Genomic DNA, 19,260 nt, shown 5'->3' on the forward strand with positions numbered 1-19,260 from the left:
AATTGACAAAATGGGTGCTTTTTTGAAAAAGTTGAATTTTACCTAAAATTTTGGTCGTTTTCAGATTCGATTTTGTATTAGATCAGAAAGCTGCAAAATGTAAGAAAGTTTGGAAAATGTAGTTTTGAGAAAAAATCCGGAGCTGTTTGAAATGAGCGGTTATATTACAAAGTTGTAAATCAAAAACTATTTGAGATATCGATACAAAAATTTAAGACGTTATTTCTAAAGCTATAACCTATCATAATATGCAAAAATTTGTTTTTTTTTTATTTTAAACTAGGTGTGCATCTCTAAAGTACTTTAACACTGTTTACTAAAAATATGAATCGTAAATGATTTATCTCTTCAGATAATCTATAGAAAAATATAGGAAAACTCCTCGGATTATTTACTTGGTTATTACCACAAACTTTCAATGCTCATAAAACCATATATGAAAGTCCTAATTCCAACAAGCTTAGATAACCAATTACATACCGGTTATTGTTTGGTAATTAGCATAAACGATCAGTACGCTTAACATCAACTACGAAAGTCTTAATTCCAACAAGTTCAGCTTGTGTGTAACCGATCTATAATTACCTACTAGTCAATAGTAAAAAAATATTCAATAATAATTAAACGCTATTGCATTTTATTACTAGCAGATTGTCATTTTATAAAAATCCATAACACACAAACACATTGAAGCAATTAACACAAATTAAATTCAAAATAAATATGAAATAATGAAAAAGTTCACAAAATTTACACTTTGTTATCGCCTCTTAATCAATTTAGTATAAACGCCCGCCAACTCAATTGAATTATTAATCAACAAGCACAAAAACTTTTTAACCACTGAAGCAACAAGCCCGGCAATAAACAATGCAAAATTATCAACTGACCTGTGGCAATAACCGATTTAAACTGGTTAAAATCACTCTCGCCAACTGGTATTTAACGTCTTTTACACACAGATCCTTAACGCCGGGCGCATTTTTCACACCATTTCAACAATTAACAGATATGATAAAAGTACGGCGGGTTAATTGAATTTTAAGTGAGATCAAATGCCAAAATCTCTAGCAAATACTTAACAAGGAATTAAAGAATCAAAACCAATTAATCTGTGCAGGAGAGAGAGTATCGGTCTATTTGCTTATTCGACGTGATAATATTGATATTTGTGAAATAGTATATAGTATATGAAATAAGCAAGTGCAACATCTTTTCACGTCAAATTCAACTTTTTCGGTTTGAAATTTCTTTACATATAGTTTGGTATAATATACCGAAAAGAGTACAATAACCTCCTAATATGGAAAATAAATAGACATGGATAATTTATTATACATTAATTTTTTAATTCGCACTATAGAGATATTTTTGCAGACAGAAAATAATCCATTAGCACTCAATTATGTCTATCGAAGATGTATGTATCTGGGTAAAGTAGAATAGTGTTGTAGCGGTAATATGAAAGAAAGTACGGTACAATTCAAACCAGCAATTCGGGACGGGGTATGAAATTGTCCACGATTATTTTTTGAAAATTTTTAAAATATACATTTTTTAATTCGGTATATAAGAGTTTTTTTCCAATGGAAAATATACGTAGAGCCGAAAAAATTAAATTTGCTCGGTATTACCGAAATTGAAAGCTATACTCAATTAAAATTTAAGCGTCGTAAATACATAGCGAAACAAAAACTTCACACTTCAAAAAGATTGTACCAATCTAGGAAAAAAATATTCATCGAAGCGGTTTGCGTGTACTGAAATCTGAGTCATATTTGATCTTGAGTGCATGTTTTCAGAATACTTTAATAGATATCATTTGTATAGCCGACGTAAATTATGCAGCCTTAAGAAGGGGCTTTGGTGAAAACTTTGCAGTTAGCATATATAAGGGTGTATTATACGGTGTTCCAGGTCAAAAAGGTACTCCGGATACCTGCCCAGCTAAAGAACCAGTACAGGGAAAAGGCCGCTTTAACGACTACGATGAAATGCCTTAAGGGGGTATTCTGGTCTAGGATTTCGAAAAAATCGATTTTTTTTGTTGCATATTTTGAAAGTTTAGACTTTCAAAAATTGGACCTTGGAAAGATTTTTCAAAATTCGACTTATTTTATTCTCTATACAATGCTCTATCGTGTCTGCCTTGGATTTCCAAAAATTTTGATTTGAAGTATTTTTAAAAAATTAGGAAAGGTCGAAAAATCGGGTCAAAAAAATTTTTTTTTCAAGTCGACGCTATTTTGTTATTATTTTTTTTTGTTTTTTGAAATGGTCAACCCGATAACGACATCCTTTCTAATGAATAATCTTCTTATTGTTTGAGTTTTAGATCTCTACAAGGGTTGAAATCACGTCAACCAGTACGCACCGTTTTTTTGAAGCCCCCACTCCACCGGCCCGTATCTCGACGAATTTTCGTTTCTTTTTCTTGTAATTTTTTTTCTATTATTAAAATGTCAATAAAAAACATATAAAAAAATGTATAGTAAAAATGTTTTTCATTTTTTTATCTTAGTTTAAAAAATTCCTGGAATTCATGCGTTTAGACCAGAATACCCCCTTAAGGACATGCAGTAGCGCTAAGATCATGTATAAACGCACCTCCTCTTTTTCGACTGACTGGAATAGCTTATATACTTCTATCCCGTCTTTTCAAGAACTCATCTTAGATATCAGTTCAAAGGACTAGATGAAATATAAAAATTAGATATGAAACTACGTAATAAGCTTTGGGATCTTGTATTTCAATATTTCAGTTCGAATTGAACTAAATCTTCTCACATTGCAAGGGACCCATAGGTCTACGTATTGCGTGCCAATCATCCAGCCAGTACAATCTAACCGAACCTGAGAAGTAGGTATTTAATAATAATACAGATGGCAACTTTCTATCATGAGACGTCACTGCCTTCCATTATCACATTTTAAAGTGCTAAATACTTGGCAATTTCCATATGCAATAAATGTTTAAACAGACTTATTTTTAAACAAACTCATGTTTTGCATTTAGGCAACGGCTATGCTAACATATTAACATTTTTTACTGCTTCTTTTCCGTTCTTTTGCACAATTTATTAGCTCAGTCATTTAAAATAGAAGTGCAAATTTGCACATAAAATAGTCTTATTTGCAGATATTTGATTATTTGAACTAAAACTCTGGTAAAATCCAGTTAAATGTAAACACGTGTTTGCCGTTGATATGATTTTTGGCTTACGTTGGAGATTAGACTGCTTACATACATATGTATGGTATGGACTTGTATGTGTTTGTAAACAAGACTAATGTGCGCTGTACACTGGTTGATTAATTTTATGCGATAGTGGAGAGCTTCATTCAAAAGTCAACAAACTAGCTTGTGTTTATAATCAGTAGCTTTTAATTACCTTATTATTTTAGCAGCACAGTTGACATTAACAGTAATGTTGATACAAAGTAAATAATGTTAATTTTTGATATGAGATTAGTTAAAATATGTTCTTAGAACTTTCAAGTAAAAAGCTTGTACGTATACATATGTACAACGGAACTGGTATAATGTTTTCTTATGAATAAGTTCAGATTATCATTAATAGTAATTATATAGAATATTACTGACCGCTTATTTCATTAGTTTAAATGGGTTGTGTTTATTTTTACACCATGAGCAAGTTATATGAGTGCTGCCTTTTATATTTCGGGATTAGAGAACAAAAACCACATATTAACCATAGAAAAAATCTTTATTGTTAATCTTAATATCAAAATCTATACACTTTTGCATCGTCGTTGAAACAATTTGCGAAGCACGTTTGCTACCCTGTTTAAAACATCTCCAAAACATGCGTTCTTAATTCATCAGCCGCCCCGTCGGGTGTCGAAAAATGTTAACCTCTAAGTATATTTTTACGTGCGGAAATAAAAAGAAGTCTTTCGGTGGATGAATCGATCTTTTGAGTGCTCAAAAAAGCACTTGTCTTGAGAGCTTCCTGGTTTCTTGAAAGACAACTGGTAAATCACTGGTTGTACATTACTCAAAGGCTCATATGCGTAGCTCACATGTGTGTTCCCAATCTCACGATAGGTCACATGACGATTTTGAAATATCAGTTTGAGCACAGAAGCAATAGTTTCGGGAACAACAATTGATTTTTGACGACCTTCATGAAATTCTACTTGGAGTTATCTATGATTGATTTGATTGAATTCACTATAACATCGATAAACACTGGTTTTTGATGGTGCTTCATTGCCAAAAATAGCATTCAGTTCAGAAAAAACTAATTGCGTCAAAATTGTCGCGATTTAACTACATTTTAAGTTACTGTAAACAACACAAATAGCGCTCTTATGGCGAAACGTTCCGAGTATATATGTATATATAACGTCAGAAATGGAAAATTTTTCGATAAATTGTGCGTTGTCAGATTGCAACAACAAGTTTTCAAATCCCGAAAAATAAAAGGGAATGTCAGAGACCCTAGAAAGTATATATATAACTGATTAGCGTGACGAGGTGACTTGATTTAGCCGTCTGTCTATACTCGTTTGTCGGTGCCATCTAGCTGCCATTCCAACTAATCGATTAGAGTCACAATCTTTATAATCTTTAATAGGAAAGTAAGATCTCCTTATTAAATAACCTTAATTCGCCTTGAAGGTTGTGACAGAAAGAAATCAGAACCTTTTCCTTTGGCCAGTTACGTTTATATATATAGTTGCTATAATAAAAGCACTTTGAGGGAACCGAATTTAACCTTGATTTTCTTTTGCTATAAATAAAGCGCAATATAATATGGGCACCATAAATATTTTGAGGATTAACTAGTTGAAAATGAACATTAGATTGTCTCCAAGTTTGAATTATCTTATCAGTATTTGTTAAATGTTCGTAGAACCGGTAATACCGCAAATATAAAAGAAGCCTTAAATAAGATAATATTTATATTTGCTAACAAATAATATTAATAGTTACTTGGTCGAGCTTTATCTACAATTTCTGTTCTGCGACTTATATAGGATTCTAGGTGCCTCGTTTTTTATGAAGACTTGCTGTCAAGCGGCCACCGCCTAAAGTAAATTAAACGCAGAAAAGTTGAATGCTTTCGGCTACAATCTTTGCAAAACTTATTCACTTATTTTCTTATTATATTCTTAGTGTTCATTATCAAAGAAGAGGTTTAAAACGTCTTGGTTCTTACATAATTGGGAGACTTATTCACTTATTTCCTTGAATAACGTTCATATCAACCACACATTTTTAAAGCTTTTATTTATAGAATAAGCTCCAAAAATCGGACAAAATAAATTAAAGCGAAGTAATTTTGTGGTATGTAATTCATGCGAAATGTTTTGAAATAAAACGAAAACCACATTAAAATTTAAAACATGTAAAGAGAACTGGCAGCCTGGCGTATAATTTGCGATAAACTGGAGGCGTTTTTTGTGAATATTCTACATATTTTCGGTAAACAAATCAAGAAACGGCGAACTCATGTGGCTCATGTGGTTTATAAATAGGCAAAACATGTATTTTGCCAACAAACTAATTTATTTATGTATATTTGTTCGAGCACGTGTGTGCCTGCCGATGTAAATACGAATGTATCTGCTGGTAAAAGTGTACGAACAATGTATATATATGTATATGACTCGCCTAGGTAATTATGTGTACATTTACATACATGTATACATGCTCCGATATACAAAAACTGGACTCAGAGCTCTTTGAACTATATAGGAGAATATAAAGTTTAAGAAAAGAGCACGCCGGTATATAATTACCAAAAGTGAATGCTTTTCTATACAGTACTTGTTGAAGCCCTTAGCTGCTTTAAATAAAATTCCGCATAACAGTCATGGATACTTGCTTTACTCATAACTCAGTAGCGATAATGTGACTTATAGTTTTACTCATAACTCAATTACGATAATGTGACTTATAGTTTTACTCATAACTCAATTACGATAATGTGACTTATAAGTACAAGTCGCCGAGCTTCTATTCCTCTTTTATTCCAAAATAGTATTGGTCTTTTAAAAGTCAGTTTCCAATCAATTCTCTATAACTTGCGAGCATTACAACTTAACTTACAACAAACATTAACGTTGATTACAATTATAAAAGATAAACCCCTACGCTCGGTTCAATTTGTGGCTGTGAGGATTTCAAGGTCTTAAGTGGTAATTGTTGGCGTGAGCCAGTTTGTTTGGCTATGACCGCACACTTACAATCAGTGCTGGGCTATTTGATTTTAATTGACGGCAATTGTTAACAGCATGTTTGTATGAGTGTGTGTGTACGCTAACGTTGCATTTGCTGTGGCAGGCAAGTGTGGGTTTTTATAACGTATACGACGTGTATCACCAAGCTTTTGCTCCAACGGCGGTAGTTCTCAGAACTACCCGAACCTGCATGCGGCCAAGAACTGTCAACTCAGCAGCAAATTGCTGCATGCATGTTTTCTGCCGCTACAGTAACAACAACAACATGTTAAATATCATTATTTGTGGAATTTGAAAACGACTTATCTCGATTATATATTTTTTCCCCCAAAATAAAATTTAATTTGTTTACTTTAAAATTTGTAGCGAATTATGAGATTACATGGGTTTATGGGTTTCAAAAACTCGAGTTTTATCGATAAATAAATTCTACAACACCTCTAGAATATTGTCCTAAATTTTTAAGCTGATCCGAGTAATAGTTTCGGAGATACAGCCGTGAGAACTTGTGCGCTGAAGACCATGTAGCTAGACTAAGTGCGGCGTCTTTAAATGCGTTTTTCTCGAAACTATGTTTTTGGATTCATTTGGCGAGATTTCTCAATAACTACTCAACCGATGTTCATGAAATTTTACACAGGTCTTTGAAATACCATTCTTAAAGACTTGTACGAAGGATTTTTCCATTGCAACTTTTGAAAAAAAAAGTCGCGAAATTTTTTAACTAAAACACGTTTTTTTCACTTTAGATGATCCTGAAGGAGTTATCGCAATGACGAGTTTAAAATATTTTTTTCCAAAAATTTCAGAACTTTTATGATAATAGTGTATATTTGTAGCAATTTAAAAATTCTAATAAAATATTTCAATTTTTTATAAGAGAAAACAATTACTTGTTTTTTACCCCAGTAAGCCCATGTAACCGCTTAACTCCGAAAATCTGAGAAACCGAGGAAATAAATATCGATATACTAAATTCATGTATATATATGAATGACAAGCTTGGAAGCATTCTTTTCTTCAAGAAATTATTCAAAACTGCGACTTGCTTGTACGAGGTGTGTTCAAAAAATAACGAGAATTTTGAAACCAAAGCTCAATCGTTTAAATTTTATCCATTCTTTTAACAAGCGAAAATCTCCAAACACTTAAAACGGAGAAAATTTTTTGAATTTTGGTAACATACATGTATATCAACATATCAAAAATGTTTTGACAGTTGAAGTCTCCAAACTTTAAAAAATTAAAATTCCAGTTATTTTTAGAACACTTCTCGTACATGCATAGATACATATAATTGAATTTTGTATTAAAAATATCTTTCCATCTTATGTAATTATGTACAAATATATTTACATATGTATGTATATATTAGCAAGTCTATCCATTCACATGCAAACATACATACGTATGTTGACGCAAATGGAAAAGCATTACGCAAGTTCACCAGCCACTGCAGAATATTTCTATATATGATTGCAGTCATTACACTTTGACGGTTCTTGAAAACTGTATATGCAGTTCTGCCAAATGTGTTTACGACATTGAACTTGGCAACTGCTACAAATTATCTGTATATGCAGAACCTTTTCGACTATTTGAATTTGGCTTTCATATACCTATATGTATGGTTGCAGTATTTTTATTGATTTTGAAATGGGCAAGCAAAATAAACAATGCTCAGCAGTTTATTGAAAATAAAATCTAAAAGATTGCACTTTTATTTATCTCATTTATCAGCAAGCACTAATACAAACAAATGTATTGGCAAGACGCCATTGAATGCGGCACGCGGATAATTCAGTTTGGATAAAATTATAATATTTTTGAATGTAAAAATATTTATTAGTTAATATCTGATTTATGATTCATAAAAAAATATTTGGAAATATTAAAAATATTTGTTCGAGCTGGTAGTGGGTTTTAGGTGAAGTTTTGTCAGTTTACGAGTCCATATATATTTGTAGCTACTTATAACGCACTAACCTCTTATTATTATTAATAGAAGTTACAATATCAATTTATTATTACTTTTTACAGTATGAACTATTTGAATACATTTTCTCCACATAAATCTCAAATAAAAAAATAAAGTTATAAGTACCATTCGGCCTTGAAAAAAGAAAAAGCCAAATGATAGTGGCAAGGAAAAAACAAAAAAAAAATATGTATATTGATTTATAAATACTTCCGGAATAACCTTCAATGAGCGTAGCGATTGAGGTTTAATGTCTTCAATTCACTCAAAACGGTTTCCCCGGAGCGGTCGTTTGAGTTTGCTGAATTGCCAGAAGTCACACAGAGCTTACTAAGGCGAATAGTAGTTGCGGAACGATATTGATTAAAAATTTGGCGAAATCTCACGAAGAATCAATGCAGTATGCGACGGTGCATTATCGTGGTGCAAAAACCAAGAGTTGTCGACCCTTTGTTCTGTCCTCTTTTTACTGTCAACATAACCTTTATTTTTGACTTGCTTTGACGTGGTTTTTTCGGTTTCAGCTCACCTTTGCCACGATATCTGGCCGATTGATCGTCTGTTTCCGGGTCGTAAGCATGAATTCAAGACTCATCGCTAGTAATAATACGACTTGTGACAACCTGGTAGTCAGAAAGCATTGTTGCACAGGCGTTAACACGAAGCAGTTTTCGAAAAAATTTAGTGATTTTGGAGTCAATCGTGCTTTCACTTTTCTTAGGCCCATATAATCTTTCAAAATGGTTTTCACTGATCCTTCCGAAGTTAATTGTCGATTCTCAAGCCGATTCTTTCTATATTTTATTTATCATCATTTGATATTGATGATCGTCTTGGACGTTGTTCGTCGTCAACGTGTTATCAACCCTTTTTGAATAATCTGTACCAATCAAAAACACTTGCTCGCGACAAACAGTTATCACCGAAGGCCTTTTCCAAAATTGGGAATTGATGTGAAATTTGGCTCAATTATTACTGACAGTAATGAGAACATAAAAAAAAAATATTTCGTCAAAAGAGGTTTTCGCGCGAAGTTTAAATTAAAAAAGTCTTACTATTTTTTGCCCACAGTATGTTTGTATGACTGCTTATTACTTTATGTACTTTACAAATTAGTGTATGTATATCAATATAAGCATTTGAATACACACACATCCATACATATGTGACGCATATATAGTACATATATGTATGTATGTATAGAAAATTAACAGTTTTCAAACTGAAACACCCATTACAGGTGCATTTCTTAAAGTGTAATTTTATTTGACAGGAACTTGATTTTGACTGATCAGTTTGTATGACAGTTTTATCTTATAGTGATCCGATATCAGTCGTTCCGACAAACAAGCAGCTTTTGCCGGGAAAAGGAAGTGTGAAAAGTTATAGATCCTTTATTCAAAAATTGAGAGGCTAGTTCGCGTATATGTATATCGACAGACGAAAATGGCCAAATCCACTCAGCTAGTCACACTGATGAATTATATATAGAGATACTGTATAGGGTTTCTGACAATTCCTTCTGGGAGTTAGAAACTTCATGGTATACTTAATATTCAGAGTTCAATAAGAAAAAACGTTTATTTGGTTATATCAGTAAATTGCTTAAGCGTGTAGTTAGTTGCGAAAAAAATTCAATAAGATCAGCTAGAATCATCAAACGAAATTACTTAGTGAACGACATAATATGTACATGTATCTATTTTTATAAGACCTCCCACATTTCCTTCTGGATGTTACAAATTTCGCGACAAACCTTATATACCCTGTTCAGGGTATAAAAAAAAGTCGTATTACTAGTTAAATTAGGCACTAACAAAGAGTGGGTGTATGAATTAAAACGGTAAACAATTTGTTTCTCATTGAATGTTATTCTATGCACTCTATTATAAATATATGTATATGTACAGAATTCTTGTTAATATAGCTTAGTGATATATATTGCGAAGGTTATACGTAAATTACATTTTTGTAAAGTAAATCAAATTATTAATGTCGCAATGTCATCAATCAAACTTAATGAAAGTACATCGAATTCAGCAGAATGAATCAACAGTAATGCCAGGCAGTAAATTTTATAACCACCGTTACCCTGGTACACTTCGATATGATATACCGAAAGGCTTGGTACCCTTAAATGGTAATACACATATACATATATGTATGTATTTGATAAATAGGTTGGTAGTTGGTGGTTCGAAAATTACATTATTTTCGAAAACACCGGCATATGTACATAATCTACCTTTATGGCACACATGTATGTTCTTATGTAAATATAGTATATATGAATCACAATCACACTGTCTAATTACAAAAGAGCTGATAACAATACCGCAACACATTAAAAAAATTTATCGGAATATTTTATATGGAGTATCTATAATATAAATTTAAAAATCAATCGAATTTATATACCAAAACATCACACGGAAGTACTTGCAATTTGTTCTACTTTTGAGAACCAGTAAACCATAGAAAAATACATTATACTAAGTAGCCATAACCATATGTACATATGTACATATTTACATATGTATGCATTTGTATCTACATTTGATTTCAGTGTTTTAAATAGTATTATTAATGAAAAATTAATAGGAATTTGATAGACACTTCAAGCACATGGTTTTCGTATGTTGCATAAAATTATTTAAAATGAGTCAGTACAATAAGAATCTCATACATATTTATGTACATGTTCACATTTTTGTATACTTTTTTATGGGATATGTATGAATGTCAAGTGGTATTTATGTATGTCTACTTTGCATATAGACATTAAGATTTGTACAACAATCTTTTCCAATGACTATTAAAAATGACTTGCTGGTTCTTTATCAATTCTATACATATGCACATATGTATAATTGGATGTATTGTGTTTATATTTGCGTAAATATTTACATAATTTTCCATTCATATAATCGCCCAACGATGTGATTCAGTGAAACTATATTAACGCTAAACGTTTTTTATCAAGAAATAATGATAAAATTATTTGAACAATAATTTTCAATACATAGAAAGAGTATTTATAAGTGCATATGTATGAGAAAAATGTTATATGTATATAGAAATATATATATATAATAGGTTATATACACAGGCATACATATGTATGCATATTTATATGTAATATGAATTTAATTATAACATTTCGAAGAATAACTTGGCTACAAGTAATGATAATGGATTTTGAAATGTTTTTAACTCTTGCCAAATATTGTTTTTAAGCTGTGTGATAAGATTTACATAATTCTGTATCATAAAATATTCCATATTATTAAAACGAATATTCAATGCTTTATGTACATCCGTGCCCATATCACCACACGATATGCATAATTTTTGCCTATTTGCATAAATATGTAGAAGTAGACAACAAACCGAGGATATCTGCTCAACGGGAGTTAGGTATGCAACGCATAGAACAAATAAAATAAACGAGCTACAAAGTCAGCTGCAACTAACCACTGTATGGTACTAAAACATTTAAAATCTTTTACATTGTTGAATGTCTAAAGTTGACTTCATTTGTGTTTATTTATGCTTCTTATAAGCATTTTTATTTTATGACTCTCTGATCACACATTATTACATAAAGATTATCTCTACCGTCTTTATCCATGCAGGCATTTTATCGCAACAGCTGATAGATATAACAACACAACTGCACTGCCTACAATAAATAACTACCAATCACAGCTTACGTTCGGTACAGCTGTTCCGTGGCTTCCCTTTCCGTTCATATTTAAAACTAAAACAATTACCTATTCAGATTCCTTCTTGGAATTTAGTACTACTTTTGATATTAGTGCAGAATAATTTACGTTCACTTATATTTCCATAATTCTACACATTTGTTTACTTTTCACAAGCATTTCATTTGAACAATTTAGTAAGTGAAGAGAAATGCATTTGATCACATTGCCAGCGAAGCGCACAAATGCGCGCGTACTTTGTATGCACTGCACTCGGCAAGCAGAGAGGCACTAACAAAATACCATCTGCTCCTCACCGCACCGCACTTTTATGTATTTTTACATATTTTCTCTAACCGAATGTACATTTATGTATATTTTCTATATTTTCTATTTGTTTTGGAAACGATTGGTACACGGCTTATTATACGTATGCGCTTACGTACAGGTACGCGCATATATTCTTAAATTAAGCACTTTCTTATATTACAAAAATTGCCACTTAATATAGACGAAACAATAACGCGACCGCTTCACTGGAACAAGCAAAATGAATCTTATAATAAACCGAGAATGCACCAAAAACGTCAACTCAACAAAATTCCGATTCTGCTTTGCTTTGCGCGTTTACTAGCTAGCAGAAAAAACAAACTGCCAAGTGACAGCGCTATTGTGTACAATTGTAGCTTGAATTTTCCCTTTTCGAAATGCATCGTTGTGTATGTGAACAATGTTGTATTGCCATTCTTTGATTTTCTAATATTCCCCTAGCTTTACAAGTTGATTGAATTTAAAGATTTATTGAGTAAATAATAAAGCAAATATGTATTAACAAATATTAAAGACAATATATTAGAATTTTACAACAAATCATTACACAAAACAAATAAATATATGTAATATGTAACATATATATGAGATATTCGTGCGCAGTGGCAACATGGTCGTTGGAAATTCACCACGCTAGTAACGCTTTGATCTTTATTAGATAGTTTTGAAGCAAGCAAGCAGAATTATATTTGCATTATAATTCGTATTAAATATTTCAATTGAATTAAATATTGGAATTGAATTGAATATTAGCTGCAGTGGATTTTGCTGGATTAGGTATGCTTTAAAATAGTGGTTTATTTTGTAATCTAATACTATGCAAATTCATTCAAATAGTATAGCGTAAACATATTAGCAAATACACACATACTTATACAAATGAATTTAACACGCCGGAAAACAGGTGACCAAGTTACTTTTGGCTAAAAATTCCGAATGTACACAGGAAGCAGTCACACTCTTTACCAGACACACAAGCAAGACCTGTAAATATGCAAAGAATCACTAAATTTCATACATTTAACCAATCAGTGTGGCGATTACGGACTTTATACTGGTGAGGTGCCTAAAAATTAGTTAATTTATGCTTTTAGCAGGTGCTAGCCACTTGTTCATTGCTCATAACTTTTCGGTATTGATTTATTTATTTTGCTTATAGAAAATATTTTACTGTTGTTGTTAATATGAAATTTTCAAATGTTGTATGAGTGTAAATTCTTTTTGTTCAAAAGGGGCGTGTTGCAGTGTACAATTACCGGCATTCAGCCATACTTCTCTATATACATACAAACATGTATAGGTGTGTACATGTGAAAATTGCTTTTCCATTGATTATGCATGCAAGTGGAAAAGGTCGCCTCTGTGCATAAAATACGTAAGCAGTTGCATAACGCAACACTTCGACGCAAAGCTTCGTCAAATCCTTCAATTTGGTGTAAACGCAAATGGCCAATAGCCATTGTATGTTGACTGTTGAAGGCGAAATGAAACCTTGAAAGAGAATATCCTTGTACTTGAATTTTTGCACAGTCTGCCAACCGGTTGCACATTCATGCGCCATAACTACGTACATGAACGCTCTCAGATCGAAAAATGCAAAAACGCCTCTACATATGTACGTATGTATGTACTTTATTGCCAATATTTAACACTGCACACAAACAGCTGATTAGTTGCATAATGAAGCGTTTTTTTTTATTTTATTGTTAAAACTGAAAAAAAAATATTCTTAGTTGTTTCAGAATCTTTCTCTCCAAGTTCAATCACCGTAATTGCTTTTTTTAAATTCTTTCCAACATTTTTCTTTGCAAATATGACAATTGCGGCCCGCAGTTTATTTTAATACTAAATAACATACGAAAAATTGTTTGCAAATGCAAATTTTGTACGCAAATATACATACATATCTAAATATGCGAACTAATCTCTACATAACAATATTTTTGTTAGGCTAGGATGTGTAACAGCAACAGTGGTAATGACGATAATGACGGCTGTTATTTTTTTTGTACCAGCAGTTTATGAGCCAACAGCCTCTATGGGAGAGAAATGACAACATGCACTCTCGCGAAACCCGCACTTAATACAATTTCGCTCTCCAACAAAACACATTGCCCGGCTCTGTACATTTGCAGACAAAACATCTGATTTTTTAAATTTGACAGCTGCACAAAAAGCTTTTAACTTAAACTGCACACTGAAGCCAAGTAAAGTAAAACAACTGATATGTCAAGTGACAGGTAAAGAGTCCTGCGCGTACGGTGTTTACAATTGACAGATAATCTTATATGTAACTGCAAAGTAACGACATACACATGCTTGAAATTGACTGCTGCTGTGCCAACAATAAAAAGGTGTTTGCTTACTTGCCGTACCCACAAAATTCTATGGACCTTTTCACTTCTTATACTTATACAATAGGTATGTATAGAAGTCATTGTGCACAAAAATGTGGGTGTATAAGATTTGATGGGTTCCCCAAAGGCACATCTGAAGCATTTAAATATGAAATTTAATTTACGTCAAGCAATCTCTGCAGCTTCTTCGCACTCTTCACACGTTGCACAACAATGTCTGTAGTTTGTGACGGTGCAAACACGCTTTAATACAGACGTACGCATTATCGCTAATGGGCAGTAATATAGCTTTGCTATCGAAAATTATATAACAATTTTGTTCAACGTCTACCGCAGCTACAATCTCTCACACACGCGTCGCACACACATTTGGTTATCCTGCAGCTGGGCAAAAGCATACATACATACATATGTATACAATAAAATATGCGAAAACGTTGTAGGAGAAGTATACTTTTAGGATATATTTGCGTTACGTACTTTTTTGTTACAGATACATTCCGATTACTTCTGGTTCCAGCAAATTAAAATGCATTTATATACTCGTATTTATGTATATACAAACTGCTGTGTTGCACTCTTTTGTAAGTGAAAAAGTCTCATAGACAAGAATTTCCATGAAAATTCAATGCTTTTCATCTACTAAGCCGCTCCGAAATTATAAATACATACATATACACGTACATATATAAATTATTCTACAATTTTGTTACGATTTGTACACGTTTAAAGAGATCGCTTGAGCACGTTTGAATTTTGCATTAAATTTGCTGTTTTCATATAAACAGCAAATAGTTTTATATGATTTTTATGAAAATTTGTAAATCTGTTTTCGTAGAATTGATTGGCTGCCATTTCTTTAGACGACTTGAACGATGACTGAATTTTTATGTACTGGCTGAAAATTTTCTTGGACCACATCGGTCTAGGCACAGTAGACAGCAGCAACCACGAATTCTGACATTTATTTGCTACATAAAGAAATTAAAAGCTCCGGCGGTGGCTGCGAAAAGCTACTGCGAACACTGTGAAACGGTTAGTGTGGTGGGAAAATTAACCGATTATTGAAATGATTATTGAAATAAAAGCGCGAGTAGATCATATCTATGTTATGAAGTGAAAATAAAGGAAATATATGTGTAAGGCAGCATTGTTTAATATACGTAAATGTATGGGTGCCAGGTCGTGAAATAAATATACAAATACTAAATAAAATTTTGTGTAAAGATTTAAGGTTTTGAAATAGTATATAATATTGTCTAGCGGAAAAATAGCAAAAAGTGGTCGACCAAAATGGTACACATTTGTTTATTTCTTTATTTTTATCAATATAAAAAAAATAAGTTGAAGTTTGATTAGAAATACGAAAATACTTTTTCGACTACCCCATATATTAATTCTTTTTTGTTTCATTTTTATGTTTAAACATAATAAAAAAATGATATTTAGCTGAGCATCACTGGAAAACTGCACTTCCAATTTCCCACAGTACTGCGTTCAAAATACCGTTACTACGAATTCCCTTATGAGTTATGAGTGTTATGCACCGACTAGCATTAATTGTTGTCATTGTGTTGTGAAGTGAATTTAGTAAATTGTGTCTAAAATAAAAAAAAGAAACTCAATACTATTGACAAATATTGTATTGAATTTTTGTTTTCTTTTCATATATACAAATAATAATTTAAATCAAATGGCCGTTGTTTTATTCATAATCACCATACCGACAGAAACGGAGGAGTTGCTGCTGCAAAGTGAATTTCGCAAAAAGAAACCTGATATCGGTGCTAACTATGGACGAGAAGATAAACTGCTTTCCACACCTGTCACAACAGCAACAACAACTGCAACTTTATCAAATTTATCCAATGCTACGACTACCACCGCTGCAGTTACCATTAACATTACCGATGCTAATGAAATCGATATTGTTAGCCTTGGCGCTAAAATGGATAACCCACTGACCACACAGACACTGGATCAGCAGCAATACAGCACTTTCCCGAAACGACGAAGATCAGAAGGCAATAAATTCTTATTTGGCGATGCTGGACAGTTGCTTAAGAATTCAATCTTCAGGGATAGCAGCACAGGCAGTGCGTCAGATAGTGCGAAAGACATTGATGTGGAGATTGTGGTGAGTAGTCCGTGACAGTGACAGTGACAGTGACAGTGTCTAAAAGCTCAGCCATTTGTTTACTTTAATGTTGGCGGTTATAATGTAAAGCACTTCCTTTCGTTTGGTTAGGACGGGCCACCATTTATACGGAAATCTTGGGAAGGTTTACGTGATATTCTTTCATCTTCAAGCCGTAAAAGGAAAAGAGATTCATCGCAACTAAATATACCAAATGACTCTTGCATGGAGACGGTATTACGTGAAATTTTAAAAAGATCTCAAATATTCAACGCAGTTTGGACGAAAGACACTGATGGACGTATGCATCAGGTTGGTAATGCACTTAACAAAATATTTACATATATTCTAGTTTTAGCAGAAATTATACTTATTTTGAGAGAGCTTCATGTTATTTTTAATTTTAGTATACTTATATAACAGTAATCGGGTGTCTTTCTTATAAGGTAATATTTACAGTTGAGTTTAATGAGAACTATGAAAATTTATTGGACAAACTTCACGAGTGGGGCATCGGAGATCGCGTTGGATCGAGCGTATCTGTGATGAATTGTTTGGTCTCAAAAACATTTCGACGCGAGGCCGAACTCGATTTACCACAAGAAAATGACGATGTGTAAGTATCTTATTTCAAAACACTTGTAGGTATGTAAGCGTTCATATTTCACCTTAAAGCAATTTGAACGAGCAAAAGCAAAGCGTTTGGAATCGTTTTATGAATTCGGTGAGAAGCCGGTTGAATGTGGCGCAAATTGTGCGAGATGTAAGACAAGATGCGGCTATAACATTCGATTTTGTCATATTGTTAATATCTGCCACGTAAGTTGGATTTCTTAAGTTTCTATTTAATAAAATGATAAGCATATGTTTTTGTGTTTAGCATTTTGGCAGCAATTGGTTTAGCCGAAGATAGCACGATCTTTCTTGCAGCCAGTATGCTTGTTTCGCCTTTGATGGGTCCGATTATAGCTGCTATTTTCGGCACCGCTATCAAAGATCCGACGCTACGTACGTTGGGCTTACGAAATGAGCTAATTGGTATATTAATAGCAACAATTATCGGGTTCATTTTTGGCTTAGTAATCTGCTCGATCGATGAGCGTTACGGCAATGGCGAAGGACTAACGGCTGAGATGTTGTCACGCAGTGAATTACACTCTTTGCTGGTTGGTTTATTCACAGCAATACCTTCCGGTGCTGCAGCTGCGGTCGCAATTTTAGGCGGTAATATTGGTTCTTTGGTGGGTGTGGCGATATCGGCATCACTCCTACCACCAGCCATCAATGCTGTAAGTTAAGTATTGCTAAAACTAAAATTTATTTTTTATTTAAATATATAAATAATATTTTATACACACATATGTATCTGTATCAAAAGCACTTAGTTATGTGCATATACATATAGTGTATGTAGTTACTTTTATTGTTTATTTTATTTATTTATTATTATTATTTTCCTTTTTTTATTAATTTTGGTAGGGCGTCCTTTGGGCTTTAGCACTAATTTACACACTTTTCGAAACGGATGATTCAAGATTTAACATTGTTGTTAAGTCGCATTCGTTTTCCAACAATCAAGCCACCGAATTGGTAATGTTGGGTGCCATAAGTATGCTAGTAACAATTTCAAATATAATATGTGTCTACATTATGGGCGTATTGGTACTGAAAGTTAAGGAGATTGCGCCCGCAATTTCCAGAAATCATCGAGAGTTTTGGAAACACGACATAAAAATCGCACGAGGCCTTCCCAAGAATGGTATCGACACCAATGCTCTAATCGATGAATTTGCCAACCTTCCGCGAGAGGATCAAAAAACTTTGGGTATAGATTATGATCTATTACGAACGCTACGTTTAGATGATGCTTCGTATCAAAACACTTGGTCGCCCATTTCGAATAGACAATTATTCGATCGTTCTGCGTTAAATGTTATTAGGGATAACTACTCTACTGTTCATCAAATAGAACGTTTATACTCGACTATGAACCAACAGCAAACGCTGCAATATGGAAGGTAAGTCGGTATGCGAATGCAGTAATGTATAATGTAAAACTTGATTTCTATATAAGTTTTTTGTTTTTGCATTTTAGAAACCGTTGTAGTTTAAATCGTCATCCAACAGCGCGAGCTAGCGATTATGGAAATACCTATGAAATATTAGCAGCCAGTGTAGTTACAAAATACCCTACTTTATTGTTTTATTCTTGAGTATTAATATACGTACGTTTTCAGTTACCACGATGCGCAACAATGCCCACGCAAACTAATTGTCCTAGCATTAATGTTTTAAATGCGGTAGGAGAGGCAGACTCTTCTACAGCTAATCCATCTACGCAATCTTCGATGACAAATACTCCGACAGCAACATTGGACGAACGTAAACGACGCAAATTTATCGTAACACCCGCTGAAGATCCAATAAGGATTTCCATTAATTATGACGAAATGGATGCTTAGAGGATTCGATAAATAATATTTAGTTAACAGTTACAGTTTTCATGCACACGCATGAACCATATTTATTTATACACATCTACGC

The 19,260-nt window shown here is 33.0% G+C and overlaps 2 protein-coding genes across 4 annotated transcripts; one reads left to right on the forward strand and one right to left on the reverse strand.

Annotated features, from left to right (window-relative positions):
- Positions 1-15,282: 15,282 nt before the first annotated feature.
- LOC120769610 lies at positions 15,283-15,679 on the reverse strand. Its single transcript, XM_040096708.1, has one exon. It carries the CDS (start codon positions 15,498-15,500, stop codon positions 15,306-15,308), a length of 195 nt encoding a protein of 64 aa, XP_039952642.1. The 5' UTR covers positions 15,501-15,679; the 3' UTR covers positions 15,283-15,305.
- Positions 15,680-16,219: 540 nt separating this feature from the next.
- On the forward strand, positions 16,220-19,259 carry LOC120769779. 3 transcript variants are annotated; one of them, XM_040096960.1, is made up of 8 exons: positions 16,220-16,716; positions 16,828-17,028; positions 17,163-17,332; positions 17,392-17,535; positions 17,597-18,005; positions 18,196-18,734; positions 18,812-18,893; positions 18,954-19,259. In XM_040096960.1, exons 1-8 carry the CDS (start codon positions 16,273-16,275, stop codon positions 19,176-19,178), a joined length of 2,214 nt encoding a protein of 737 aa, XP_039952894.1. In that variant the 5' UTR covers positions 16,220-16,272; the 3' UTR covers positions 19,179-19,259. The 3 variants fall into 3 exon arrangements, with proteins under 3 accessions (XP_039952894.1, XP_039952895.1, XP_039952896.1); XM_040096961.1 differs by having other exon boundaries at positions 18,812-18,890; XM_040096962.1 differs by lacking the exon at positions 18,812-18,893 and having other exon boundaries at positions 18,954-19,093.
- Position 19,260: the final 1 nt, after the last annotated feature.

This window comes from Bactrocera tryoni, chromosome 2, assembly GCF_016617805.1.
Source record: "Bactrocera tryoni isolate S06 chromosome 2, CSIRO_BtryS06_freeze2, whole genome shotgun sequence".
Lineage (NCBI taxonomy): Eukaryota > Metazoa > Arthropoda > Insecta > Diptera > Tephritidae > Bactrocera > Bactrocera tryoni.

Bases quoted from the DNA above. Each gene is read 5' to 3' on its own strand.
- LOC120769779 (XM_040096960.1), top strand. From the start codon at position 16,273: ATGGCCGTTGTTTTATTCATAATCACCATACCGACAGAAACGGAGGAG. The intron at 17,333-17,391 runs GTAAGTATCTTA...TTCACCTTAAAG, and splicing joins CCACAAGAAAATGACGATGT to CAATTTGAACGAGCAAAAGC. The intron at 18,735-18,811 runs GTAAGTCGGTAT...TTTGCATTTTAG, and splicing joins CAAACGCTGCAATATGGAAG to AAACCGTTGTAGTTTAAATC.
- LOC120769610 (XM_040096708.1), bottom strand. From the start codon at position 15,500: ATGTGGTCCAAGAAAATTTTCAGCCAGTACATAAAAATTCAGTCATCG.